At 49.7% G+C, this 27,392-nt stretch overlaps 13 protein-coding genes across 13 annotated transcripts; 9 read left to right on the top strand and 4 right to left on the bottom strand.

The window, feature by feature from the left end:
- Positions 1 to 110: 110 nt before the first annotated feature.
- Positions 111 to 326, top strand: COCCADRAFT_90627 (uncharacterized protein; the record flags this gene model as incomplete). The annotated part of the gene is made up of 1 exon (XM_007712028.1): positions 111 to 326. One exon carries the CDS (start codon positions 111 to 113, stop codon positions 324 to 326), a length of 216 nt encoding a protein of 71 aa, XP_007710218.1.
- Positions 327 to 440: 114 nt separating this feature from the next.
- COCCADRAFT_35010 (uncharacterized protein) lies at positions 441 to 2,017 on the top strand (the record flags this gene model as incomplete). The annotated part of the gene is made up of 3 exons (XM_007712004.1): positions 441 to 900; positions 950 to 1,332; positions 1,388 to 2,017. 3 exons carry the CDS (start codon positions 441 to 443, stop codon positions 2,015 to 2,017), a joined length of 1,473 nt encoding a protein of 490 aa, XP_007710194.1.
- Positions 2,018 to 2,770: 753 nt separating this feature from the next.
- Positions 2,771 to 3,349, bottom strand: COCCADRAFT_90719 (uncharacterized protein; the record flags this gene model as incomplete). The annotated part of the gene is made up of 2 exons (XM_007712027.1): positions 2,771 to 2,869; positions 2,927 to 3,349. The coding sequence occupies 2 exons, from the start codon at positions 3,347 to 3,349 to the stop codon at positions 2,771 to 2,773; spliced, it is 522 nt and encodes a 173-aa protein (XP_007710217.1).
- Positions 3,350 to 4,227: 878 nt separating this feature from the next.
- Positions 4,228 to 5,205, top strand: COCCADRAFT_3303 (uncharacterized protein; the record flags this gene model as incomplete). Its single annotated transcript, XM_007711982.1, has 1 exon — positions 4,228 to 5,205. One exon carries the CDS (start codon positions 4,228 to 4,230, stop codon positions 5,203 to 5,205), a length of 978 nt encoding a protein of 325 aa, XP_007710172.1.
- A 390-nt stretch (positions 5,206 to 5,595) lies between these two features.
- COCCADRAFT_35007 (uncharacterized protein) lies at positions 5,596 to 7,895 on the bottom strand (the record flags this gene model as incomplete). The annotated part of the gene is made up of 4 exons (XM_007712003.1): positions 5,596 to 6,610; positions 6,660 to 6,766; positions 6,822 to 6,854; positions 6,903 to 7,895. The coding sequence occupies 4 exons, from the start codon at positions 7,893 to 7,895 to the stop codon at positions 5,596 to 5,598; spliced, it is 2,148 nt and encodes a 715-aa protein (XP_007710193.1).
- Positions 7,896 to 9,112: 1,217 nt separating this feature from the next.
- On the top strand, positions 9,113 to 9,571 carry COCCADRAFT_24576 (uncharacterized protein; the record flags this gene model as incomplete). Its single annotated transcript, XM_007711995.1, has 3 exons — positions 9,113 to 9,237; positions 9,316 to 9,401; positions 9,444 to 9,571. 3 exons carry the CDS (start codon positions 9,113 to 9,115, stop codon positions 9,569 to 9,571), a joined length of 339 nt encoding a protein of 112 aa, XP_007710185.1.
- Positions 9,572 to 13,525: 3,954 nt separating this feature from the next.
- Positions 13,526 to 14,960, bottom strand: COCCADRAFT_35005 (uncharacterized protein; the record flags this gene model as incomplete). Its single annotated transcript, XM_007712002.1, has 3 exons — positions 13,526 to 14,659; positions 14,713 to 14,741; positions 14,792 to 14,960. 3 exons carry the CDS (start codon positions 14,958 to 14,960, stop codon positions 13,526 to 13,528), a joined length of 1,332 nt encoding a protein of 443 aa, XP_007710192.1.
- A 428-nt stretch (positions 14,961 to 15,388) lies between these two features.
- On the top strand, positions 15,389 to 16,918 carry COCCADRAFT_90726 (uncharacterized protein; the record flags this gene model as incomplete). Its single annotated transcript, XM_007712026.1, has 2 exons — positions 15,389 to 15,508; positions 15,575 to 16,918. The coding sequence occupies 2 exons, from the start codon at positions 15,389 to 15,391 to the stop codon at positions 16,916 to 16,918; spliced, it is 1,464 nt and encodes a 487-aa protein (XP_007710216.1).
- Positions 16,919 to 18,132: 1,214 nt separating this feature from the next.
- COCCADRAFT_35003 (uncharacterized protein) lies at positions 18,133 to 20,175 on the top strand (the record flags this gene model as incomplete). The annotated part of the gene is made up of 2 exons (XM_007712001.1): positions 18,133 to 20,051; positions 20,100 to 20,175. 2 exons carry the CDS (start codon positions 18,133 to 18,135, stop codon positions 20,173 to 20,175), a joined length of 1,995 nt encoding a protein of 664 aa, XP_007710191.1.
- A 69-nt stretch (positions 20,176 to 20,244) lies between these two features.
- On the top strand, positions 20,245 to 20,394 carry COCCADRAFT_90675 (uncharacterized protein; the record flags this gene model as incomplete). Its single annotated transcript, XM_007712025.1, has 1 exon — positions 20,245 to 20,394. A coding segment is annotated over one exon (150 nt), but the record flags the coding sequence as incomplete, so codon positions are not given.
- Positions 20,395 to 20,770: 376 nt separating this feature from the next.
- COCCADRAFT_35002 (uncharacterized protein) lies at positions 20,771 to 21,573 on the top strand (the record flags this gene model as incomplete). Its single annotated transcript, XM_007712000.1, has 2 exons — positions 20,771 to 20,791; positions 20,851 to 21,573. The coding sequence occupies 2 exons, from the start codon at positions 20,771 to 20,773 to the stop codon at positions 21,571 to 21,573; spliced, it is 744 nt and encodes a 247-aa protein (XP_007710190.1).
- Positions 21,574 to 22,637: 1,064 nt separating this feature from the next.
- On the top strand, positions 22,638 to 24,918 carry COCCADRAFT_90629 (uncharacterized protein; the record flags this gene model as incomplete). Its single annotated transcript, XM_007712024.1, has 5 exons — positions 22,638 to 22,842; positions 22,910 to 23,169; positions 23,257 to 23,415; positions 23,464 to 24,722; positions 24,807 to 24,918. The coding sequence occupies 5 exons, from the start codon at positions 22,638 to 22,640 to the stop codon at positions 24,916 to 24,918; spliced, it is 1,995 nt and encodes a 664-aa protein (XP_007710214.1).
- Positions 24,919 to 25,750: 832 nt separating this feature from the next.
- Positions 25,751 to 27,284, bottom strand: COCCADRAFT_24570 (uncharacterized protein; the record flags this gene model as incomplete). The annotated part of the gene is made up of 2 exons (XM_007711994.1): positions 25,751 to 27,012; positions 27,065 to 27,284. The coding sequence occupies 2 exons, from the start codon at positions 27,282 to 27,284 to the stop codon at positions 25,751 to 25,753; spliced, it is 1,482 nt and encodes a 493-aa protein (XP_007710184.1).
- Positions 27,285 to 27,392: the final 108 nt, after the last annotated feature.

The following is a 27,392-nucleotide window of genomic DNA, read 5'->3' as shown; positions in this document are numbered from 1 at the left end:
TGAGCCAATCGGGTCAGCGTGACGACGCTGTGGCTTTGGGCTGATGCCTTTCTTAGTTACAGGAACCGATGCATGCATGCAATCCGGCAAGGGAGAGAGTTTATCGATCTATGGCATGGATCAAGGAACTCAGCTGTGGCTCCAAGTCCTCAGTAAAATCCCGCTGGAGTTGCGAATACCGCCGCCCATCAGGACAATATGCTGGGTTTTCAGCGATGAGGCGTTGTGGCTATGACTCTAGCTCTATACTATTTCCATTTTTCTTACGACCGAATACGATATTGGACCCAAATCTCGATTTGATAGAAGGTGCCAGGTCAGTATAAAATGGTACTACCAGAAGTCACTCCGATGGTTACCACGTTGTCTTTGTGTTTATCCCTCATCCCTGCTGCGCACGCATTGCATCTTTAGCACTTCACCATTACCGATCCGTTACCATGAAATCCTTGGCATCACTCGCTTTTATCACGTTTACCCTTGCACAGCATGCACATGCGGTCACCTCACAGCAGATCCACATAGACTTGGCCAAGACCCTATCGTCGGGATCTGAGGTGGTATCAACCACTGACCCTTCCTACGCAACCGGCTTTACACAACGATGGACCGTGTACTCCAAAGCTGCACCGGCTTACGACATTGCTGTGAAGCCTGCCACCGCTACAGATGTTCAAAAAATTATCCAGTATGCAACTAAGAACAGTGTCCCATTCTTGGCAACGGGCGGTGGTCACGGTTACACCACTTCCTTGTCTGGCGTGAAGGGCGCACTCAACATTGACTTGAGTAAATTCAGAAAAGTGGTTGTGGATGCTTCAGCCAATACTATGACCATTGGAGCTGCTACGATTTTTGCTGATATGTTGGATCCATTGTACGCTGCTGGCAAACAAATGCGTAAGTTCCAGCGAGTCTCATTACGGAACAAGATTAACATCGCATGCAGCATCTGGTGGGTCCTCAACCCCTAGCATTATAGGCGTTACCCTAGGTGGGGGCATCGGGCCTCTAACCGGTGCTCACGGTCTACTGATCGACTCACTGCTCTCCGTTGAGATGGTGACTGGCTCCGGTCAGATCCTAACGGTATCGGCTACTAAAAACTCCGATCTTTTCTGGGGAATGAGAGGAGCGGGAGTTAACTTCGGCATTGTCACCTCAGCGACATACCGGATCTATGATACGATCAACAATGGCATGGTGTACAATGCCGACATAAGTTTCGACGGGGAGAAGAACGAGACGATTTTCAAGATTTTGCGTTCCTACCAAGGAACCCAAGACAATAAGCTTGCAATTTCCGTGGCCTCTTCAGTCAAGAACAAAGTTGTGAGTCTTACCGTCTCTCCTGTCACGTACTAGATAGCCTGGCTAACATCTGCAGCCCGAGATCAGTATTAGCGTCATTTATTTTGGCACTAAAGAACAAGGTGATGCAGCTATCAAAGCCTTCCTTGATCAACAGCCGACATTCAGCAACATCTCTGTTGTACCCTACAACAAGCTAGTTTACGTTGCAAATTTTGGCGGCGACGTGTTCGCTCGCATAAAGGGTGTTAGAGCTGACCTGTGGGGTTACCAACTGAACGATGTTACGGTGTCCACACTCAGTAGCACGTACACAAAGTTCATCAACTTTGTTCTCGACAACCCTGCACTCGAAAACCCTCTTTGGCTAGTAGAGAAGTTTGGTCTGGGAGTTACCGCAACCATCCCCGACGAGTCTACTGCGTATGCATGGCGCAAAGCTGTTGCCTATGGCTTTTTCTCGTTCAACCTGCCCGCAAATGTGTCTGAACAGATGACGAACACTGTTGATCAGTTCTCTGAGAAGATCCGCAGCGGTCTGACTTCGGGCTGTGGAAATCCTCAGGGCAACGTATTTCCTAACTATGCACGGGGTATCGAGACGCCAGAGCAGGTTTATGGCAAGTCAAAGTTGCCGAAACTACGATCGCTTAAAAAGAAGTACGACCCAAAGGGATTGTTCAATAAGTACAACTCCTTTGCTTGAGTTGGATTGGGGCAGTCTACTGTATGCAAATTGGGGCGGCATTCTGTTGTTATATCTTTGTATCCGCGCATAATATATATTCGAGTTACCTCTACATAAGCGTAAAAACTTGAACCCCTCATACCTTTACTCTCGTGTACCACTCTTCATCTTTTCTTTTTTTTGCTGCACTCTTCCATTCATTTCCATCGGCTTAGGAAATTTAGCATAGCTACTGAAAATAGCGAACAATTTTGTTAGTACCCGTTGCAAACACTCCAAATTCAATCTCAACTCGTTTGGCCCCCAAGCCAGGCTTTGTGAGCCAAATTTCTGATAACATTCAACACTTAAAAACTTGTCCCAGCGCGGAAGTTTGAAGAACATGTCCAAATATGAGGAGATGTATCTGGACATCATTCATCTTCCCAACTCCCCATTTCCCAGTCAATGGCAATGTGATTTATGTAAGAATATCAAATATGACAAGTTTTGGACGAATCTTTGCTTGCATGGGCATATAATAAAGAAAAATAAGCTCGATTTGTTTTATGTTACTAATGCGAATAGACGCTCAATGCTCAATTTTATAACAGCAACACTCCATCTAACACTGTAAACCCCCCCAAAATGAACGGCACTTCTCTACACCTTCCATCGCTCTCCACATACTCTTGATGTCTCGCAACTTTCCCATCCCACCAATAGCCCCTATACAGCCTCCATTCTCCGATATTGTATTGCTGGCTTCCAGCACACCTCTACGGTTCACACCTAAGCCAAAACGGCCACAGCATTGACGAGCACAACACCAAAGTACAAAGCGACCCTGAAGCGGTTGAGCCATCCCCAGTATGCAATCCTCTCATGGTACTAATCGCACACACTCCTGTCAGCCATCAAGCAAGTAAAAAAAGAGTAACAACTTACATAAGCAGTCTGCATCCCCGCATCCTTCTCCGGAAAGTCCGCATAATGAAACTCCTCCTGCTCCCGAAACTTCTGAGCCAACGCATCGTTAAGCGGAACCACATAATGCAGCGTAAAGGGGAAGATCAAAAACGCCATGACGCTGCTGGTCACGTATAGCATGGTCGTTTTGTTGGTGAAGGAGCCGGATTTGTCCCAAGAGCCGTAGGCGAGGATAAGGGAGAGAATGAGGCTCGAGGCACTGAGCACGGTGCCCGGGACTTGGGCGCGGCGAAATTGCGTGTGCCATTGGCGGATGGCGAGGATGGGTGAGGGCGAGACGAGGATGGAGGGGATGGAAATGCTGCTTAAGGCGGTGTTCATGCCTAGCAGGAAGGTAGCTTGCACCAAATTGGCGACTTGGAGAGTGGCGAAGGAGACCATGATTGGAAGTAGGATAGGATGGTGGTAGTTGAAGAGAGAAGGAGTAGGGGATTGATGAGATGGATGAGCAAGCTACTGGTTGTGATTGTTGTGATAGCAGCAATGATTCAAGCGTTTATATCTGGATGTTGGACTTTGTAATTGTTACTACGGATGTCCCATCGTGTCTTCCCCTCATGTCCGATGTTGCATCTCCATCTCCAAGTCCTACACTATCACACACGATAGAAGTAATACGGCTCTCCATACGCATCCCGTACTATCTTGCTCCGGAGATCGAAAGAACACTCAATATCTTGCATCGGTGGTCGGTAGCCGGTGTTCAGAATTATCATCAGACGGTTGTTGAAGTTCGACCTCAGCCCCCCGTCTTGGCAGGGACGTTGATACACAACAACGGAGTGCCTGTCATCACGTGACAATACACGCTACGGAGTTCCGTACAACGCCAACACAAATGCAGGACAAAGAGAGTGGGCCAGCATCAATGCAGCTGACAAACAAAAATAGCGAAGACGCAGTGCCGGGACCCCGAGGATGTGAATTTGTAATAGTGGGTAGCACAACAGATAATACGATCCAAGGCGATTTTGATTTAGATCGTGACGTTAACTGTGACTGTGCCGCATTGCAACCAGTCGTATTTCAGCCCCCAGCCGCACCTTCTTCCTGCTTCCTTCGTGCGCAGATACTTTTCACGCTTGAGCTGAAAAATATAACGCCTCAGGATTCTGTCAGCCATCAGCGTAGCCCATTTACATCAAAGTCCTCCATCCAAACCCCCACGCGCCATAACGCACCTACTACACACACACATACATCAATCAAAACACGCATACACATTCCATACTCCACCAAATCTCAATAGGCCAACCACAATGGCGAGCTTCCCCACTTTTCTCAAGTCCCAGCTCCTCTACAAGCCCAGACTACCACAGCCGGGAACATTTGCTGGCAAGACTGTCATCGTTACAGGCGCAAACACTGGTCTTGGTCTAGAAGCAACACGGCACTTTGTCCGCTGCGGCGCCGCAACTGTCATCATCGCATGCCGTACGCTGTCCAAAGGTGAAGCCGCCAAGCGCGAAATCGAAGCAAGCGAGAAGCGCAGCGGCGTACTCCAAGTCTGGGAACTCGACCTCTCCTCGTACGCCAGCGTCAAAGCCTTCGCAAAGCGCTGCGAGACGCTCCCTCGTCTCGACGTCTGCGTCGAGAACGCCGGCATAGCAACGGGAAAGTTTTCGCGTGCAGAAGGCCACGAAGCCCACATCACCGTCAATGTGATTTCCACATTCCTGCTCGCACTGCTGCTACTACCCATCATGCGCAGGTCGGCTCTCTCAACGGGAACAACACCCTATCTCACCATTGTCACATCAGAAGTGCACCACTGGACTCAGCTGCCGCAGAAGAAAGAACCAAGCATCTTCGCTGCGCTCGACGATGAGTCAAAGGCAGATATGGCGGACCGCTACAACGTCTCCAAGCTGCTGGAGATCCTCGCGTTGAGGTACATGACTAGAGTGCTGATTAAGGATCGTGCAAAGTATCCCGTGGTCATCAATTGCGTTACACCGGGTCTGTGCAAGTCGGATCTTGTCAAGGATATGGGTATGGCGCCTGTCGTGTTCAAGACGTTGCTGGGTCGTACGCTCGAGGTTGGCAGTCGCACCCTGGTTAATGCGGTGGCGCTACCTGACAGCGCCGGCGAGTACATTATTGACGATCACGTGTCTGAGCCGTCGAAGCTGGTGGTCGGTGAAGAGGGCGCGGAGTTATCGAAGAGGGTTTGGTTCGAGTTGGCAGACATCTTGGAGAAGGCTTGTCCTGGAGTGACCCAGAACATTGCTGCGTAGATGTGTGAGCACACTGCGGCGGCAGTGTTGTGCCGGTAAGTTGCAGGCGTACTAGTTGTGAGGCACGTGACTCCTGGGATCATATGATTGTCAGTTAGACGTATGGGGAACGGTACAGCGACAACACTGGGATGGCATGAAACTTTCTTCATCTCATTTCTCTTTAATCATTCGGCTCTTGTATTTTCGTTCTATTCTTCTATTTGCTTGCTAGCACAAGCCCTCTGCTAAAATGTTTCATTGCAGAAGGGCGTCCTTGTTCACATGAGGGATAATGAAAATATACCTCGCCAGTAATTCAGCTCTATTCATGACACGTCAATTCTAGACAATGCTTTTGGCTAATTCTTTACACGCTAATGCAATAACAATGTCAGGTTGTGATTTCTATCAGCTCCATCTATGGAGGAAGTACCGAGCCTTTTCAAGCACACTGCTGACAAGATGCGTGGGATGATTCTCCAGCTTGCTGATGCAACAAAGCAAGCTGTTGCCACCCTCAAATATTGGTAACCGTCTGTTGTCTGGGAATGTGACGACCGGGGTGACTGCAGGGGTATTGAGAAAGCGTTCCTCATCGCTGGGTAGAAGTGCGTCAATACCCACTTCCCGGGACTGGATCCCTGTATTGATTCGCTCTATTGTCCTAAGCGACCAGCAGGCCATGGATGCCCGGTAGATCGCCACCGGCCACCATATGGGTCGCGCGTCGACCGGTAGATTGTCGATCAGCCGGAAGATCTGGCCAGCATGGAACAAGACATAGTTCCCTTCTTCGGGATAGCGTACTCGGCTCCACATCTCAGCGCATGCTGATGCTGATGATGGAGGCTCCTCTTTGGCACATTTCTCAATGTCAGGGATGCTTGTGTATACATTTAAGCTAACCAGATGTAGCATGATTATGCCCGTCCAATCCACTGGTACGGTCCAAGGTTTGTTCTCGCTGTCCATGGTGGCCTGCGAATGTCGATTGAGAAGTGTAGCCAAGTCTTGAACCAAACCCTGTGTCTCTTGTAGGCGGCCCAATACTTTAGTCTTGGAAAGGACACGATGCCTGTTGGTCGATTCATCGTTATCGAAGATGCGAAGAAGCTGTTGCTGTTCCAAGACCATGGCTTGTAGGGGGTGGAGAAGGAGACGCAGGTGATATGGAGGTACATCATCACTACCTGTTAGTCGACCTTGGAGAAAACTCCGGAAGAGACCATTTAGTGACGGTAGCTCGCGGCCCATTTGGATCTCGTTTGCACCAGGCTGTCCAATCCAGTCGTTGTACGATTGTGCGTTCCAGAGATTGCTATCATTGGGTAAAGGTACTTGCAAATCGCAGTTTGAGAGTACAGGAGGAACATCATGAAGCAAGCTTGTCTCAAGGTCCACATAGACCCATGCATGTACATGGCTACAAATGTCAGATCATACCACATGATCACGTCAAAAGGAGTTCTTACCGATTTTTTGTCTCAATCTCTTTCCATCTCTCCCATCGGCTCTCACTATCTAAGCCGTGGTCGTTGAACCCGGGCTCGGGATTTAGAATTCCACTGCTCTTCAACAGCTAGCCGATATGTTAGCATATTATTCATCTTTTCTCCAAGATGACAGTAACTTACACTCAGGTACTGGCCTCGTTTTGACATGGCATACTGATTTGTGTTAACTTTACGCAAAGGCAAATCACAGATGATACATACCGAAATAAAAGAACTCTTCCCACTTCGCACACAGAGTGTGAGTAATTGCAATGCAATGCCTCCCACCATTGCCTGTGATATGCATCGGCGTTCGAGAACATGGTTCAGTGCCACCATGCACACCTCAATCAAACCATAAGCGAATACGTGTGACTCATGGTGATCTGTAAGCATAGCGCCATGTGTAATGACGAGAATGATCAGCAACATGCCTACGTCGACCGCGTCAATATTCAAAATGTCTTGGATGTTAGCGGTAGGGGAGCCAGGGAGACCAAGGTAGGGTTGAACCGAGTCAATGCGTGCTGTGTAGATCTCGATAAAGTGTATTAGTACATGCGACGGAGGCAGCGATACGATGCGGCCAAAAAGGCCTTCGGTCGATGATGATGGCGAGCTGCCAATCTGCAGCGCACGTTGGAGCAGCAACTGCACAGTGGCCACTAGTCGATCACGAGCGTCATGTGACAAGGCCATAGTACTATCGCTCTTGTTACTGGGTAGCCCATCCCAGGCATCTGGCCGGGCCAGGACATCCACGAGTTCACCAAGTACATCATCTGTTGCGTATGAGCTGCTTATTGATATATCCTGGTTCTTCTTGTTTGGGCTAGAAGCATATTGGCTGTTCGTCAGGCCTAATGACAAACTCGACTTGATATGAGGGCTTGTAAAAGGCGGAGTCGGGGGTTGGTTTGGGCCGTGGAAGAGCCCCTGTTGCTGCTTGTACAAATTATGATTCCCAGGCCCGCGCGGAGAAAGATGAGGTTCGTTCGTTTGCATCTCTGGACGTGGCATAGATGGGAAGAGGTGAGTAGATGTGGTCCCGTCCATAGGCTCGCCACCTAGGGATACGGGATATGGAAATCCCATGAAGTCTTCGTACCCAGTAAGATCCAGTTGTCCTTGGGGCAGAGTCGTATCTACAAGCATGTATAGTTCGCTATTGTTTGTTTGACCGTCAGGCAGGATGTAGGCAGGAAATTGATCCATTGTCGTATTTTGATTGCCATCCTGGGCAACAGTGTTTGTTGGTGTTGTCAAGGGCTTATTGCGCGCAGATGACGTCCGAGAAGCTCTCGGTCGGCGCGAGGAGCACCTTGGTTGACATTCATAATTTCTTGCAACACACTGAGAGCACGGCACCTAGTTGCTGCGTTAGAGACCGTTGTAATGTTCCAGTATTCCGAATTCTCGGTGCTTGGGTAGCAATTCGCTTGACTAACCTTGCGGTCACATCGTGCTTTTGAAATGGCACACCGGGTGCAAGCGATGAGAGTAGCAGTATCCATCTTGAATCGGTGTCGAGGTTACCAAGTAGCAGGTAACGTACCGGGATATAAGAATGAATATGGTGGGAGAGTAGTCTCCACTGCCTGCAAGGAAAACAAGGAACGATGCACAAGGATGGAACAGACACCGGTGAGTGCAGGAGGATACGAGTATGTAGGATTGTGGGCCTAGGCGACGCATACGAGATATGTCGTTCACTGGCGGCTCCGTCTATTTCCGCAGAAGTGTACCTGAAAGGCGTGCTGGAACCCGTCTCCAATGTTATCAGCAGGGGTCCACCTGGCTAATTAAAATATTGTTGCTCCAAATGGACTGTACTTCATATAGTTAATAGCGCCGTCTACTAGCACCTTTTCCTATTTTTTCGCGGATTATATTCGCGATATAGTAAAGGGGGGCACTGAATAGAAAAAATACTACAAAGTTATAATCTCGTAGTAGTATGATATAGCTTTAAACGTAGTGAGTTTCTTTCGTATTGAGAGTTGCGCTGGGTTTTGGTTGCGAAAGTAGCCCGCGTGGAGTACCGGTAGTATTGTCAACCGGGTGGGGTCGTCAGCTTTGAGGCGCCAGACCCACGGGTTTGTAGCTAGCGGATTTCCCAAACCATGTTAGATTATGTAAGCATGCTTACCGAAACACGCATCAGCAGAGGGTATTCACCTCCCCCCCGATAAGAGTGAGACGTCCCCTCTATAAGCAGGGCCCCCTACTTATAGAGAGGGGACGTTTCAATCTTATCGGGGGGGAGGTGAATACCCTCTGCCACACGCATCAAGTTGCAGCTTGTAGTTATGGCTGTCGAATCAGCGGTGCATGTTGAGAAGAGCTGTCATAAATGGAGTTGCTCACGTAGTCGTGTAGCACTTGTCGTTTAGGTTTATGACTAGCGTAATGATTCAAAGAGTTTTTGAACAATGGTCTTCCTTAGTCTAGGGCTTATCTTCTGGGGTAGACTAGGATCATTCAACCTATGTGCGTGGGTAGAATACGAGCTGCAACATGGTGTGCTTGTGATGCAACTTAGACGCCACGCTGATCGGTTGGTTAGGGAAACGGCTCGGCTTCACAGCGCCACACAAAATAGAAATGTGTAACATGGTACACTACGGCTTTCTAGGAGCCGAGTAGTTATATGTCGCGACACTAGCTCGGTAGCGCTCCGCCCGGACTTTCAAGCTAAGCAGGGGAGGATCACACAGACATGTATGTGCAAGTATGTGGATGCCTTTTGCCTACCGCTGTTAGTCGAGGAGTTCCGCGGATATTTTAGTACGGATGTGTTTGGTTTAGCAGCATTGTCCGTTTATGAGCCAGGTCAAACGTATGGATTTAAAACAGCTAGAAACGGCGTCTATCCAAAATACACCAATTAGATCCAAGACGAAAAGAACGTGGAGTTGAATGATATTTAATATAGCTTACAGATGACGGAAATTACTAAAATAAGCTGTGTTCACAATTTTACCGAACCACACTCTTCTCGCATTTCAGATCAACTTTCGCCAGATCATAGCCGTGTAAGGAGCCGTCTTTCGCTATCGCCAATCAGCTTATTGGCCGTGTATACAATTTCTATGCTACCCAAGCAACCGCTCTCCCGAGAGCGATTTTTTGTACAGAACGGAGGTCTCGGTTCACGAGCGTTGCTCTATGAGTACAGAATTTGGTAAGCGTTGGTTTGATTTAGTTTGTCCCTTCTGTCCTTGGGATGACTATTCTATTAAATTTGATATCTTCTAGGGTGCCGCGCTGTTGTTAAAATTCGTTTCATGACATAAATGTAGAGGATGTATATTTCCTAGACGATACTGCTTTATTAGGTGACCAAATGGTAACTTGACACGCTCTCTCTTTTCAGCTGTTTCTAATCGAGATGGATCCATGTACCAAGCTAAACTCGTAACGATCTTCGAAATGCTACCAAAAGCGGTATTATAAAAACGGAAAGTGGGAAACGGAGTACTAAGGGCCTGTTCGGTGCTGCGTTTTGCGTCTCCGTTTTGCGTTTTATTGACCAGATTTAGACTCCATTGCGAAAACGAACCTGAAAATGCTGAACTATTCAGCTAGCCGCACGTTTCTGATCACAAAACGAACCTCCTTTTTATTCGCATTTCTATATTAAAATAAGCCATGTCTAGTGCTTAGCTACACTATATTTTCATCTAGTTAAGAACAACGGAGGCTTGTTTTCTGGATGTTAGTCTCTAACTCTAGCTGCGTTTTCAAACTCTGTTTTAGCACGCGATCTATTGGATGCATTGCATCGCGAACTTTCTAGCTATAACTATAGGATCCAGTCTATCTACGCGATCTATCCACCTAATCCATATAAATCACGTGACCTAACCGCAAATACAAAACGGAGCTCCATCCGAACAGCTCCTCCGTTTTCTATCCCAATATAGATAAGCCCAGATGCAAAGCTAGCTGATGCTACTGATAACGATCTATACCTAGATAGGTATCCAATACCAAGACGCAAGATGCGGCATCGAACAGGCCCTTAGTGATGCCCCCGTAGCCCCTACGCTAACACCTTGGCACTACATTACTACTTGCATGCGTCCAAGGTCGCCCATCATGCGGCGGCTCTCGGTCGATCGGGAAATCTAGAAATAAGATTTGCCTAACGCCAACAGTATGAAGCCAGCTTAGAAACGCTGTTCCTACTACAGCGTAACTAATATTATTTTACTTATTATCCGTTCATATATATATAGTAAGTATAGAGTAAGCGTAATCAACAACTCTAATGTTCTCTTAAAATAATATTGTGGTAGTGTTGGTATCCTGTAGTGAAGGCTGGTCGGTTTGGTGGATTAGCCCGCTTGGTCTGGGGTTTTCAGCTTTCTCGATCGACCGAGAGGGCGGGTGCTTGCTTACTATCCGATAAGCACTGTCTCAGCGTACCATGTACATATGTCTTACTATGCATTTGAATAATTAAGTAAAACACTAGAACTGCTTACACGCCCGGGTGAGAGAGCGAGGCTGACATGCAACTCACACAGGTCGGCAGATTCATCATTATCATCATACTAATCGGTCCCCGAAATCCGACCGTTCACGCGGCTACCATGTACATACTTACTAGGTATGTCCCAATAACCAATGTCGAGACGTGCCACTCGCCTACTCCCGCATACTAATCCCCTTTCAAGGGTAACCCGCCAGGTAGGCGCCGCATCGGCAACGCTTGATCAAACTCAATGCAAGTGTCCATGTTGACACCCTCAACCGTCGGTGGTAATACAAACCATGACTGCATAACTCTCCTTGCCCCATACCACCAAAGAAAGACGTGGGGTTGTCTGTCCCGATTCCCGGGGCTTCCCCCACCAACTCTGGCGTACTTTTCTTTGCAAACTCATCAAGCTAGCGACGGATCAGGAAATGCACTAAGAGAAAAATGCGAATATACGCATGCAGGGCTTAAGAATGCCGGGACATGGGGGCGTGGGCCGGTTAGCCGTTTCTGCAGGCGCGGAAACACGGTTCGTTATCTCTATACCCGTTTAGAATATGTTCTTAGCTCTGAACCGCAACCGACGGCATTAGTACATAGGTGCGATACACGAGAAGAACGAAGACAAGAACAAGATGAGCAGGTATTGCCGAACTTGCCGGTGTGTTTTCAAGGCCCAATGGCGCAAATGCCGAGGCTTATTACCTGCGTGAAATGACCAACAGAATCATCCTTCTCCGCTTCCTGATCAGCCCCATCCCACGGTTGTTAGAAACAAAAATGGGTTACACAGAAGGAATGCGGCTCATGCAGTCTACTGTACCCTTCTCGGCCCGATGGTTCTTCCGCAGCAACGCATCGGCGATCCACTCGGAAAATTCAGTGATGGAGGATTTGTATGTGGCTGCTGACGCCAAATGGGGCAATGGTGTTTGCATTGGAAACTTCAATCGTCGATGTCCTGCAGTTTTCTCGCTTGAGCCTGCTCGCTTTGTCCCCCAAACCTCGTAGACTCCACGCGTCGGCATATGATATGTACGCATCAACTCAGGGTAAGAATGCGGATGGTGCATTGCCGCATGCATGCAAGTGTATACTTACATCTCTCTGTACACATGTCAAGGATCTACATGCTGGACGGACAAGGTCTCGAGGACCCTTCTTTATCGCTCACTGTCCTGGTATCTGGGTACGTAGCCAAGCTACAGTCGAGTAAGATCCGGTAGCATCGCACCCGATCCCAAATTGAGCATGATGACTAGTGGGGTACTCTTTCCGACGTGTAATCAGCCTATTTTCTGAAACTTTTAGGGTCGCGATCATGGAGGTCGATCCACTCTTTGTCAGATACATATCCTTCCGTTCCTGTAGGCGACTACTCCGTAGGAGGCCTAGAATCCGTTTGGATGAATGAAATCGGGCCAGGCTAAGTCACCAAATATAAAACAAACATTTACGCGATGTATTACTGAGGCGCAAATCTAGGCTATTCTCGGAAAGATAAATTCACACGACCATTGCGTGTGGCATATTCAGCGCATGCCAAGAGCGGCGGTACGTCCCGATTGCCGTTGTAGCGAGTCTCTCGTGCATAAATAGATATTCCTTTCGCTTGCGTACAAGGAAAAAACACAAGTCCATTATGCAATGCTGAATCCATGGACTTCCGATAGTGGTTGGTATGCCTCGTCCGGACAAGGTTCTGAACGGCGACTACAATTTCAGCGGGCTGCAGTAACAACGAAGCCACTGGCAAAGCCACTTAGAACGACAGCAGACTCGGATCGATCCCCTAGGTCATCTGCCATCTTGAAGCCCGGTAGTGCGGAAGGTGTTCGAACAGGGCTGTGCAGACTTGCAGTGCGGTTAAACTACTAGATGGCCACGTAGGATAGTAGACTTGTCAGGGCATTGTCAAACCCTCGGCCTTATAAGTAGGGAATTCGGAACGAATTAACGTACAGGGAGAGATCTAAATTTCTGTGAGAGCTTGAGTCAACGTGCCGATGGGGACGATATGCAAGGACGATGGTTTGACTGGCAGAAGGAGGTTTGTATACTTGTGCCAAGCCAACTCCTACGTCATTCCCCTTTCTATCCTCACATGTCAAATGCCAGAGTTTTGGAGTGCAGCAATTATCTGTTTGAAAAGGTCATTATCTTCTTGAAGCTTCGTCATGTAGCTCAACGCCTCCCATCTAGATCCGTTCTGCTCGTTCTGCTAAAGTACACGATGAACGTCAAATAAGAAGTGGAGAGCAGAGATACATCCGACACAGTGATTAATATACAAATGGCCCTCTCCAGGCTCGACGATGGGGTATGCTCGCATCATGCTCCGTCGTTCTGGCGGACCAACCTACTCCAGAACACGCGTCACCAAACCAGTAGCGACTGTCCGGCCACCCTCACGCATGTTGAAGCGCTGGCCAGTCTCCAAGACGTGTGGTGCATGGAGCTCGCAAACCATCTCGACGTTGTCACCAGGCATGACAAGCTTCTCATGGGCATCCTCGGTACCTTCGGGCCAGAACAGCGCACACGACTCATCAGCAGTGCGGATGAACATTTGTGGCCTGTAGTTCTCGCCGAAACCAGTGTGGCGACCACCCTCCTCCTTGCTCAAGACGTACATGGAGACGAGGAACTTCTTGTGAGCCTTGACCTGTCCGGGGACGGAAACGACCATACCACGACGAACTTCGTCACGCTTGACACCACGTAGAAGAAGACCAGAGTTGTCACCAGCGCGAGACTCTTCACAAGACTTCTTGAAGGTCTCAATGTCGGTAACCTTGGTCTTGATGGGCGCGGTACCCTTGCCGACAAGCTCGACTTCAGCATCGCGCTTCAGAATACCTCGCTCAACACGGCCAGAAACGACGGTACCACGACCAGCAATGGAGAAGACGTCCTCGACGGCCATAAGGAAAGGCTTGTCAGTCTCACGCTGAGGAGTAGGAATCCATGAATCGACGGCCTCGAGCAGCTCGTCAATCTTGGTGACACCAATTTCCGGCTGGCGGTTCTCAATGGCACAGAGGGCAGAGCCCATGACAATGGGGGTCTCGTCACCCTCAAAGCCATAGCTGCTAAGCAGTTCGCGCATTTCCATCTCGACAAGCTCCAACATTTCCTTGTCCTCAACAGCGTCGACCTTGTTGACGAAGACAACGATCTTCTGGACACCGACCTGGCGGGCGAGCAGCAAGTGCTCACGGGTCTGGGGCATCTGACCGTCGGAAGCGGCAACAACAATAATGGCACCGTCCATGTTGGCGGCTCCCGTAATCATGTTCTTGATGTAATCAGCGTGACCGGGGCAGTCGACGTGGGCGTAGTGGCGGTTTTCGGTTTGGTACTCAATGTGGGCGGTCGAGATTGTGATACCACGCTTGCGCTCTTCGGGGGCCTTGTCAATGGAGCCATAGTCGAGGTATTTAGCAAAGCCCTTTTCTGCTTGTCGCTTGGTGATGGCGGCTGTGAGAGTGGTCTGCAGCGTGTCAGTCTGGTGACGTCTAGGACATTTGGTGGGATGTGGTGTACCTTTCCGTGATCGACGTGGCCAATCGTACCTGGAAACAGTCAGCAAAGTCACGTCTGACCTGAATGACAAGATACATACCAATGTTAACATGAGGCTTGTCTCGTGTAAAGGCGGCGTAGTTGCGGACGCCGTTCATCCACCTGCTGGTGCCCTGCGCACCCAAGGCATTCTGCACCGGCGAGACGCCACGCTGGTACTGCACGGCAGCACGCGAAGTGCGCAGGAAAACCTTTGAAAAGCTTGACATGATTGACCCGATCACAGGACACGGAAGAAGCGAAGGCAAGGCAATTGGCCAAGATGGCGATGTTGGATGAGGGCGGCGAGACTCAAATCATTTTCTTAGCGCGAGAAGATGCTTACGCTGGCCATCGTCCAATCAGGTGAGGGGGAGATCCGAGCTTGCCCACGCTGCATCGGCGGGGCATACCATTGCGGGCAGCAGAGACATAGCTAATTATCTTCCTTTTTCTCTAGTCAATTTGAGCTTTCTCAACTCACCGGCAAGGTTGACAGGGACAAATCTTATCATCTCGGCGTGTAGGCTAGATCCGCCGGTTGCCCAAGGTGGTACCGGCCTCGACATCTCAATTTGCGGGTACGCAGTACCCGAGGCTCAACTCGGTCGGCAGCGGCTGTGAAAGTTGTTGCATCGTCATATCCCAAACACCACACATGTCTCTCTTCACATTGACAAGAGCGCCGCTGAGCTGCGTCTCACGGACCCGTGCTACCTGCATCATGCCATTGCGTGCAAAAATCACAAATCCCGCCTGGATGAGCGGGTCAAGACTGGTACAATGGCGGCCCTTCTCACCCAGCACCGCGCGTGCCGATGTATAGCATACTGACGGCGCACAGTATGCCACGCCGACGGCAGACCTCCTGAAGGCGGAAAAGGACGACGACCCCGACGATGTCATTTTCACCAACAACTACGGCGTGCGCAGCATCGAACTCAATCGGCCTAAGAAGCTCAACTCGCTCAATGGCTCCATGGTGCGCAAGATCGTTCCGAGGATGCAAGAGTGGGAAAAGTCGGAACTGGCGGGCGTCGTTGTCATCAAAGGCAGCGGCCGCGCATTCTGTGCCGGCGGCGATGTCGCGGCATTGGCAGCGTGGAACCGGGAGGGACCAAAGGGACAACAGAGGAGCGCAGACTACTTCGGCCTGGAATACAAGCTGGATCACCTGATTGCTACCTACACCAAGCCGTATGTCGCCTTCATGGATGGCATCACCATGGGTGGGGGCGTCGGACTGTCGATGCACGCGCCTTTCCGCATTGCGACCGAAAACACCCTCTTCGCCATGCCTGAGACGACCATTGGTTTCTTCCCAGACGTTGGTGCCTCTTTCTTCTTGCCACGCCTAGAAGGTGCGCTCGGAACCTACCTGGCCCTCACATCGGAGCAGCTCAAGGGTGTGGATGCCTTCCACCACGGCGTCGCAACCCACTACATCCACTCCTCCACTCTGCAGCAGTTAGAGGCACGTCTCGCCGAACTCCAGTTCCCCGACTACATGAGGCTCAACGAGCGCTTTAGGATCATCAATGCTACTATTGAAGAATTCAGCACCGGCCTGCCTTCGGACCGACCACATATCTCTGGTGAACTGCGCAGAACAATCGACAGTGTTTTCCACGTTGACCAGCCGGGCATCATGGACATCATGACATCTCTTGAGAAAGTCAAGGAAACGCATGCAAACCCCGAAATTCAGACGTGGGCTGACAAGACCATTCAAACCATCAACAGTCGCTCTCCCATCTCTGTTGCTGTAGCTCTCAGGCAGATGCAAATCGGCCGTCAATGGTCTATCGCGCAAGCATTCCAGAGAGAGTACTCCATCGCTGCCAAATTCATGGCTCACCCCGATTTCGTCGAAGGTGTGACAGCACGCCTTGTTGAGCGTAAGAAGGAGCGACCCAACTGGAAGCCTAACACCCTTGATGAGGTCAATAAGAGGGAGGTCGATGCGTTCTTTGAATTTGGCAGGGAGCCGCCACTTCCGCTCATAAGTCAAGCAGACTACACGGAATATCCACATGCATGGATCGGGCTGCCAAGAGAGGATGAGATTCTCAGGGAAGCAGCAGGCAAAAAGACCGAGGACGTTGTCGCCAATTTGCTAGAAAAGTACGAGGGCAAGCAAGGTGTCAGGGAGAAGATTGCCGAGGTTCTTGACAGATTTCAAAAGTAGAAAGGTATCGACCTTGGCCAAACCCATTGGTCGGTTATTTGAGTTCAAATGCTCGTAGAAGAAACCCACATATCTGCTGAATTTACTCAGCCTTGATTGTTCACGATACTCCTGGTTTCTATTATTTCTTAGAAACTTCTCTTCACCTCTGTATCGTTATTCCTCGGCTCGTTTTTATTTCCTTACTAAACCACCCGTCTACAGATTAGATTGATTGAATCATGGCAAATCCATCCTTCTTCTCGGCCTGCAACATGCTGAAGACGGTATTAGGCTTTCCCCTGGTATCCAGTGAAAAAGGGCGGTATGCCAGTTTGTTCTTCCCACAAATTTTCAAAAGCACATTGCTACCATGAGCTTTATAAGAAGCAATTCAGGATCACCAACGAAGGTGAGCTGTGGGTGTGATGGGCCAATGCCATTTAGGCGAGTATTCCGGTGAACATTATGGGTTGCATGCACCAGAAAAACACTTTTGGGTTCACCTGATTTTTGAACTCATCCGCTGCTGCCTGAATGCCAAGTGCACTGATAAGGCAGACTTGCTTCTTCTTTACATGCGTCGTCGACCGTAGCCTATGAGGCCGCTCTTTAGAAAAGGAGGCAACACGAGGTGCTGCCTGCGGCAAGAACATGTGGCAGTGAGATTTACTAGGATTGTAATATGACAAGATCGATGAGTAGCCGTTTTAAGCGCCAGGAACCGATTCTGGTAAAGGTTGGGGGCTAAACGGCAGTTCTCTCCACCCACGCCATGAGTTCACAGCCCCCAAACATGATGACATCAGCTTTCTATCCGCCTCGTGCACCTAGCTATGGCTGCCTGCCTAGGATGTTAAGCCTGAGTCGGCGTTGAATCTCCGCTCCACTGTCAGCTAAAAAGCGCGGTTCATCGCAAGTCCTCCCAGTGTGATTGGCTGTCTAAGCGTTGAGCTGAGGCTGAGACGGCGGTAAGCCATCCATTGCCCAAATTTGGATGCCGCGGCTTGGCCTAAGTTACGATGGAAGGACTCAATCCATCTCCACACTCAGCTTGTGGCTGTGTGGTTCTATACTTATAAGTTGTCTTTTCCTTGCTGCTTGTTTTGCTGTATTGTCCTAATCTCTTCACACCACACCATTGGGAGGAATTGACGAAAGCCCTTGAGCAAAATCACGACTACATTATATTTGAATACCGATTGGCTAAACAGCGACTGGATCGACCAGTCAGAATGTCGGCTATAGAGCGGCAACCGTTGTTGGCTGAGAAGATTGCCGTGAATCACGAACTGCAGATTAGCGACGATGAACTTGGATACACAAAAAGAGCTGCGAGAAGAAGCCTAGGAGATACCCTCCGCAAATTCGTTGTACTGCCTTTGATCTGTGGGCTTGCCGCATATGGATCATATACTCTTTTCAGGCAGCATCTCCGCCCAAGCGTACCGTTTTCGTCATCACACCAGCATTCCGACTCCTTGAACTACACTTGCCTACCTGGGCAATCTTGTTGGCCAACGACAGACGAATGGAGCGCCTTCAACAAAAGCATCAATGGTCATCTTAGGCTGACTGTGCCCTGGGCCGAGCCATGCTATCTTGACTCGTCCAGTGAAGAATGCAAAACCGTGGCGAAAAACTATGGCAATGGATTGTCACGAACAAGCCAGTACGGTTCAGGGGAGTTCCTCGATTGGGAGAGATGTGGTGAATCGCAATGCGCCCTGAACTCCTTCAACACTTCAGATTCTGTTTCTGGTCCCTGCTCGCTCGGACGATTCTCCTCATACCACGTCGAAGTCAGATCTGGAAGCGATATCAGTAGAACGCTGGATTTCGTTCGCAAACATGGTATTCGAGTTTCGATCAAAAACACTGGACATGACTATTTTGGTCGATCCACTACTCCCAACTCTCTTGCCATCTGGACGCACAACCTGAAAGATACCAAATTCCACAAGACTTTTCAGCCTCAAGGGTGTAATACTCGCTATGAGAACATTGGCGAGATTGGTGCTGGCGTGCAGGCTCAAGAATCATGGGAAGCTTTCGAGCCACATGGTATGCTCGTCACCGTAGGTGCGTCAGCATCTGTTGGCATTGCAGGAGGCTACGGCCAAGCAGGCGGCCACGGACCACTGGGACCCAAGTACGGGCTCATGGTTGACCAAGCTGTCGAGTTCGACGTCATCACTGCTGATGGTAAACAACGCACTATCAACGAATGCAGTGATCCAGACCTCTTCTGGGCCATGCGTGGAGGCGGAGGCGGAACCTATGCAGTACTCACGTCATACAAGTTCCAGCTTCACCCAGCTGTTCCTATCAACGTATACCACTTCCATGCCAACTTCCCAGCACCGAAGAACATCTCCGATTCAAAGATTCACCAAGATGTTCTGACTGGACTTGCCTCAAACCAAGCCCTCTTTGGCAAACATGGTATCGCCGGATACAACTTTGTGCTACCAGACCACGTAATATTCGTGCAAGTCATGCCATCCAACGACACCGAAGCGATCAAGACTATCACTTCCGAGTGGCGCAACCTTCTTAAAAACATCCCTGGTATCGAGATCACCGCCGATGACTACTACTCATTCGAAAAGTTCTCGCAGTGGTACGACTTCACCGAGCGACCCGAGCTCGCGCGCAATGGAGCTGTCGGTCTAGGATTCAAAGGCGTAGGTCGCTTCATTCCACGCACTCTCTTTGAATCCGATCAGAGCATCGAGAAACTAGTAGAAGCAGTCACGACTTCAATGCAGTACTCATACGCTAGACATGGCTCAGGAGGTGTGCAGCTGTACGCTACGGGGCCTGACAACTTCCCGGACAATGGCAAAACGAGTGTTAATCCCATCTGGCGAGATTCTCTCTGGGAAATCGTCATGGGCCAGTTCTGGACCACCGCCACACCGCCAAATACCCTGTCGCCAATCCAGGACATAGTCACTGCCATGGTTGAGCCGCTCAAGGCGTTGACGCCCGGCGGTGGATGCTACCTGAACGAGGGTGATTGGGCTGAGAAGAATTGGCAGGAGACGTTCTTCGGTGTGCAGTATGAGAAGTTACTCGCCGTGAAGAAGCGGTACGATCCAACCGGCTTGTTCAATTGCTGGAAGTGCGTGGGCTGGACGGGATATGATGAGTAAGTCTCGTGACCCCAATGTTACAAACAAAAGCTAACTTGTGATAGCCCGATGTACTCTTGCTACGCGCAGTCCCGACATGCACCACTGCCATCTATACCGCTAGGCCCTCTTAACGAGTAATTACAGGGCTCTGGTTAGCTTTTCTTCTTTACTCCTTCGTTTCACTGTTCCTCAAAAACCGGAATTTACCGTGAATGTACTATAGCATATCTTGGCCGTCTCTTTGCGCCCAATTCCATCATTACTCCTTCTCTGTTGAACATTGTTGTTTTTCACTCGCAGTCGACGCATCTATCTTGCGGGTTTGAATACTCCGAATGCGGAGGCAGCCACATGTAACATAATCCGCTCAGAATTAGCTCAAAGTTCAAGATCAAGGTCCAGCGTTCACGGTGAGAGCTTCACACCTCCTTTGAAGTACAGTAAAAGTTCCATGACGTCCCCCACCATTTGATTTATCTAATCCCCCTTCACTTGCTGGCCTCCCATTGGCCGGACACCGCGACGTTTGCAAACGGGCCAGCTGCGCGATACCGCTCCAGGATAGTATATAACTGACGCTCACCTTCGCTTTTTTTTATATACAAATACAGATCAACTACTGAGGACACAACATCTCCTCCAACCACTGAAACTTGAGACCAACTACTCGACTCGACTCAAGCTCGCAACAACAACAAAAACACTCAACAAGCACATTCAAAGGCAGGTAACCATGTACTTCCCCGTCCTTGCTGTTCTTGCGATACTCCCCTTCTCACCACTGCTCTCGGACATGACCACCACCGTGTTCAGGGCCGCGATATCAAGACCGAAGTCGTACTCGTCACCCAGACGGTCTACACCACCATGATAATCGCTCCAACCCCCACCATCGTTGCCTCACAAGCGCCCACCCTGAGCATCCTCACCATCGGGAATCCAACCACGATTGTGCCCGCTCCTTCACCTCCAGCCGCTGCACCAGCAAAGCCGTCTCCACCGCCCCCAAACCCCTATACCCCGCTGGTTCCCGCCCCCAACAATGCCGGCATCATCAACTCGTGTGATTATGACGTCTGGGTCTCTTCCATCGGCGGCCACGAGAGCTGCGGACCCGGCAACACCAACTACCTCGTCCGCGCAAAGACTACATATACCGAGGCCATCCGCGTATGCACTAACGCCGGAGTCTCACTCAAGGTAGCAAAGACGGTAGCTGGTCTCGCAAAACCGATGCAATTCGAGTATACCGTCGGGGCAGACAAGAAATCCGTGTCATACGATATTTCCTATCTGGACTGCATGGTCAAGAACGGCACGGAGTTCAAAGACTTTGCGGGGTGTGTGGGACAGGAGAAGGGTATTCAGGCTGCCGGCGGAATAAAATGCAAAGGGTTCCATTGTGTGCCTGGGGTTGAGTGTGCGCAGTTGGCGTATACGGAGCCGGGGTTTGGGGGGAAGAATAATGCGCCTGTTGGCACTTGTGGAGTTGAGGGGGGCGTGGTATTTGAGATTTGTGCCGAGAATAGGAAATGAGTGGGAGAAGCGAAGGAAGAGAAAGGTAAGATGAAGTCCGACTTGGTACTTAATTGTGTTTTGATGGCTTCTGGGTATAGAAAGGGATGCTGATATTTTCTTGCTTATAGGTGGAGAGTAGAGAGGGTGGAGGAACGATATAATCGTCGATGTCCTCTCTTTCTGGGTGCCGGCTATTCTGTTTCGGAGGCGGATATCATCGACATACCGGCGAGCAATGCGAGGATGCTGATGTATCATGATGTATAACAGATGCTTCTCTGGTGGCAACCAGAACAAGTTTAAGATTTGGATTTCCGGGGATTGTAATATGAGTATATAACTAAAAGTGCAATTATGTAGGGAAAGGTTGAGAAAGTAGAATGTTGTGAAGTCTTCCTTCTCGTGCTGTACAAGAGGGATATAAGTATGTGGTTGGCGAGTTTGTTCATAACGAACAATTAGACAGACGTCAGCTTATTAGCGAGGGAAACGGTAGTTTTGGGCTTTTTCTAATCGCTTGAATAACAGCAAATAGCAACCATATGAAAACAGTAATCATAGTGTCTGCAGTAGTCCCATATGGATGTGGAGAGATGCGGGCAAACACGTGACCAGCGGTCGATCTGTAGCTTTGGCATCAATTTTTCACTTTCCAACCTAACATGTCAATTCTGTAATCTAGTATCAGGACTTGTCGTTGCCATACCAACTGTGGAGCATCCTTTTCGCTCGTGTGGCCAAGAAGTGTGGTTGTCATGACTGCCGGTTCCTAGTTACTAGCGTGCTAATTCAACGAATCCGAGCGTATCCGTGTCCTCATTCGTACCAACACACTTTGACCAGACTCTACCGTATTGGCTAGTCCGCATTTCTTTGGCAAACTGTCCATCCTGTGGGTGTTTGGAGGAAACAAAGTCTGGACTGTATACGACGCAAGGATATCTGTTATCAATAGGACAAGTACCGAGCTAAACGCGTACTACCGCTTCCGTCGTCCACGCCCGCGTTTGGGGCGAGGAAGCCGAACGCGCCATTTGCACCAGCCTTTTGCAGCATGCGATGCACCCCGCATGTTAGCCAACATGTCTGTGCCAGAGTCTGACATAATAAAGCCGCTGGACGCCTCAAACACCAATTCAGATGACTGGGAGATTTTCGTTCTCAAGGATGCGCACGTCACATATGAGAGCAATGGAAAGCCTGCCAGCCTGCTCGCCGCGTATGCGGATACCCCGCTCAAGGTCGAGGGGCACCTAAAGATGCCTGGGCGCAGCCAACTAAAGTATCGTACGTAGATCTGGATGCCGTAAAAAGCGCATCAGTGGAATAGCATAGTCAATTGACACTGCCGCAGTCCTCAAGAAGCCTTATAACCCCACGGACATCGAGATACGGAACGTGACACGCTTCTCGTACGGCGAAATGACAGATGGCGCATACGTGATATGGGCCCAGGGAAAAGCTGGCTGGTTCGAAATCCAGCCCGCGCCCCAGTATAAGCCCATCTATGACGAGATGGTTCAGGCTGTCGAGCTGCTGTACTTTGTGATAGATATCCACAGTGAAGTGCGGAAGAAGAGTGGAGGACCCAGTGCTGAGCTCATTTTCCAGGAAGTAAGTGCAACACGGATATCCGCAGCTAGTTCCAAAAGCCTGCGCCGATTGAGCAGCATTATGAGATATACAGGCTAACTCATGTAGTACGCAGAAGACAAACGCTTCTCTTGTAACGACATAGCCATGGCAGAGGAAATCTTCGACAAGCATCACATGTTCCTGATGATGTGCTTCTTAAATAGGGCACAGGGCTTAAGCTGGAGTAACACTCCTATATACCAGCGCTTTAGAAGAAGATTTCCAGTAAGTCACATTCCGGCCAACCCTGGACTCAATCTGATCTGCGAATAGAAAGACTTTGACGACTGCAAAGCACGCATAGAGGGGCGCTATTCCCAAATCCAATCCGAACACTCACCGACAAGGTCGAAATCAAGGTCTACGCCATCTCTCAGTTCAAAGCAAGCAGCTATACCTGGAACGTTACGGCATACTCGGAGTAAGTCGGCGGGGTCAAAAACGCCAGACGCGCCGAAAAAGGACGATAATTGGTGGGAAGCTGCGGCACTTTTTGAGTTTATGCAGAAAGCAGTAAACCAACGAGTTGTGCGCCCAGGAAGAAATCAAATAACTTTGGATCGGGTTGCAGAGTTGGTTGTTAGGCGTTATGAGATTGACGAAGTGGAGACCGCAAAAACGGTCCTACTGGTGCATGCGCAGAACCTCTGCTATATGATGGATCGTCCACGAAGAAAAGCTGTACAATTCTTCGCAGATGAGCCAATATACCAGGAACTAGCAGCTAGACATAACTTATCTGCAGCTGAACAGAGACGAGCAGAAGACGTCGAGCTCAAACCACGGAAAGATCACGCAAGGCTAAGAGATGAACAGAGCGATTCGTCAGATACATCCGACGAAGAAGACGAAAATGATGAACTACGAACGCCCGCTCGACGACCACTAGGCAGACGGAAGAAAGGCCGACTGTCAGTCCTGCGACCAAAAACTGGTAACTTCTCCGGCAAGAGTAAACGTGTGATCATCAAACCAGGTAAACAAATAGCCGGCAAGGGCAAAGCACCCGTAGCAGCCAGTGACGCCTCATCGGAATCACAAAGCGAGGATGATGCAAATAGCAGTTCAGACCTGGACATTGACAACACGCCCACACAAGCCCTATCACCAAGTCGCGAGAAGAGGAAACTAGACGGTACAGACACCGAGTACGAAGCAAAAGATGCTCGGAGAAAACGACGAAACAGCACCTCTTCCTCTCCGCCTACAACAAACGATTCCGATTCCAGTGAAGCAGACGCCAGCGCTTCTCTACCCCTTCCCCTCCGACACCTCCCCGCATCAGCATCAAGCAACAGCAAACCCACCGTCTCCCCTCAAATCGTATCCACCCCACTCCCCACCTACGAAGCTAACGGACCCCGCGACTCCTGGCTCTGCAGCTTCGACGGCTGCACCCAGCGCATATACGGCTGCAGCAAGGAACTCGGTCGCCAACTCATCACCGAGCACCTGGAAGACCACAGCCGCGGGCGTGACAAGGTAGTAGGGATTCTGTGGCGAGAACAGAATAAGTTACATTTACCCGTTAAGTAAGTTTACCCCCAAATATGCAAGGAGAGTGTGAAGTGGAGTTTTGTTTTTGTGGGATGAGAAACTAATGAATGGGACTACAGTAATTTGATTAAGAAGATTAGGGAGATGAGTGAGGCTAGTACACCGTTGTTTCCGGCTCAGGAAGGAGGTGTGAGGGAAGAGAAGGTTAGGCCCATTGAACGACCGGTTTGAAGAGAGATGTGTGAGATTAGTATACGTTGAAGATATGGGGGTCTTTGGATACGCCTCGTTCTTCTCTAAATTTTATGATTAAGCATTTTTGTCATTCTTGCCTCTCCTTTTTTTTGCTTCGGGATTTCTCGTTTTCTTTCTCTTGAAAATCCCTTTTCCTCTTCGTCACTAAGTCCTTTTCGATATTTTCTATGCTTGGTCGCACGTCTTCTAGCCCTGGTTCACACGCCCCTAGTATCGCACTTGCGTCTTCGTATACGGCTCCGGTGGCCGGATCAACACACCATTTTGGATGCGGAAAGGGGAGGGCGTGGAGTGGAGTTCTGAGAGCACTTTCTTCGTATCGAGTGTCAAGCGCGAGGAGAGGACCACATGATGCAGGGCGGGTTTGCGTATGGTAATATTGGTGTTGTGAGGGTACTGAGAGTACGGGCGATGCGGCCGAGGCCGAAGAAGCGCTGGGTTCTGCGGAGGTCATGAGAAATGCGCCCGTATGTGTTGTCCGTCTTGGTGGTTGTGGAACTCAGTCTGTTAAATACCGAAACAGAATATGCTATGGAGATGAAAGATGAGAGTGTATAGTTCAAGGAGATAGATGTCACACGCAAGCACGATACTATGTAGCGAACAGAAGATCAATAAACACGCGGACTCAGGAGCTGTCTTTAGCTAAATGTCCAAATGTGAATTGTGGCGTTTTCTTTGTTTGTCCGGAATTAGGTTTGGAAGGGATATAAGGGCGTCACTAGTTAGGACTGCTTCCAACGCACACATCAATATCTGAAAACCAGTAAGATGATGAAGTTTCTTATTCGTAAATACCAAATTACTTTTATACGCTAATTGTCTTGAAAACATTGAATCCTGATCCGCCGGTAGCCATGATGGCGCCCGGAATCTGCGGGTGCCAGTGTGCCTCCTTGATTTGCTCCATGTAGTGCACAAATAGCAGTTGTGGTGGTACGTCTTGTACTCCTGCTGTGTATTTGCTCTCCTCATCGTCAAGTTCGACGGCGAGATCCCACAATGTGAGCGTGTTGTCACCGGCGCAAACAAGGACGATACTGTCGTCTGTAGGGTGCCACTCGACAGAGGTGATCTGTTCTTTGTGGAATGTGTAAGATGCGACAGGCGAAGGCTTCTTGTCGCTGGACATGTCGGTAGATGGCTTCCATTGTCGCAAGTCCCAGACTGCCCACTCACCATCATCTGCACCAGAAGCGAGAAGATGAGCGGTCTGATGCGACCAGCTGAGTACGTTGACATCAGTCTTGGAGGCCTGGACACTGAGTACTGGTTTCCGTGATTTTGATCGAGCATCCCAGATCTTGACTGTGCCGTCGCTTGACGCTGAAGAAAACACAGTCTTCTCAGTTGGAGACCATTGAAGCTCCTCGACTGAGCCCCGATGGCCAGTAAAAGGTGTGGTGTCAGTCACAAAGCCTCCACCTTGCGTCCTGGTCGTGGCAAATATCTTTCCAGCGCAGTCACCGGTGAGAAGCTTGCCTTCTGGTACCATGGGAGACCAGTCTAGCGCATAACCCTCGTTTGATCCGTGAGCTCGAATGGTGCAGACTGGTTTATTTTGTGCGGGAGAGATGGTGGTGCCGGGTGTATCAAAAGAGGTGAGATGTGGGGTGACGTCGTGGATAAGAACCTGGCCTGACTCTGTCATGGCGGCTGTGAGAGTCGTTGGGGGTTGCGCGGATGTTGCTTGTGGTGTTTGGTGTGCTCGTATACGGTTCGTGCAGCTCGTCAATGGTATCGACTTGGTCTCCAATATGGGATCGGATGCCTCGTCTTCCGAATCCGAGTCCTCGTCTTCCTCGTCTTCCTTCTCCATGCGCGACAAACTGCTCATTTTCATGACCATGATCTGGTTCTCCTTGTCCCTTCCCCGTGCTGCTTGTGTGCCGGCGACTGCGTACACGGTTGCGGGGTATGTTTTGCGATCTGAGCCTAGGTTGTCGGGTACAATGTCGCAGGACAGACAGGGCCATGGCGCTTCTAGGGTATGCAGCATATCGTATGTCGAAAGATCGGGGTTCAGCGTCTCGCCGGGGGAGAGTTTGTGACGTCCAGGAATAAATGTGCCTAGAGAAATAGTTAGCAGCATATTCAAGTATGGCATATGGAACTCTTTGACCTTTGTCGATATCCATGCCATTTTCGCGCTCTTCGGCCTCGCGCTCCTCATCTGGCCGTCCGTCTACTCCTGCCTCGAGAATCTCATCCTCGCTCTCGAATTCGTCCTCAAACTCATCCTCGAATTCGCCTGCCTCGTTCTGGGCGTCGACTTCCATGGGCCGCTCGCCATTCTTGATAGCCTCCAGCTCTTGCTCTGATTCTGCCGCTCGCTTTGCCATGTTTTACGTCTGAATATATTCTTGCGTGTGGTTGTGCTGGGGCGAGTCGCAAAAAAAGTCGCACAAGTGTGAATTGGAAAACGAACTTTTTGAATAGTACGCGATAAG

The sequence above is a fragment of the Bipolaris zeicola genome, assembly GCF_000523435.1.
Source record: "Bipolaris zeicola 26-R-13 unplaced genomic scaffold scaffold_37, whole genome shotgun sequence".
NCBI lineage: Eukaryota > Fungi > Ascomycota > Dothideomycetes > Pleosporales > Pleosporaceae > Bipolaris > Bipolaris zeicola.
This window is presented reverse-complemented; position numbering and strand designations above follow the sequence as displayed.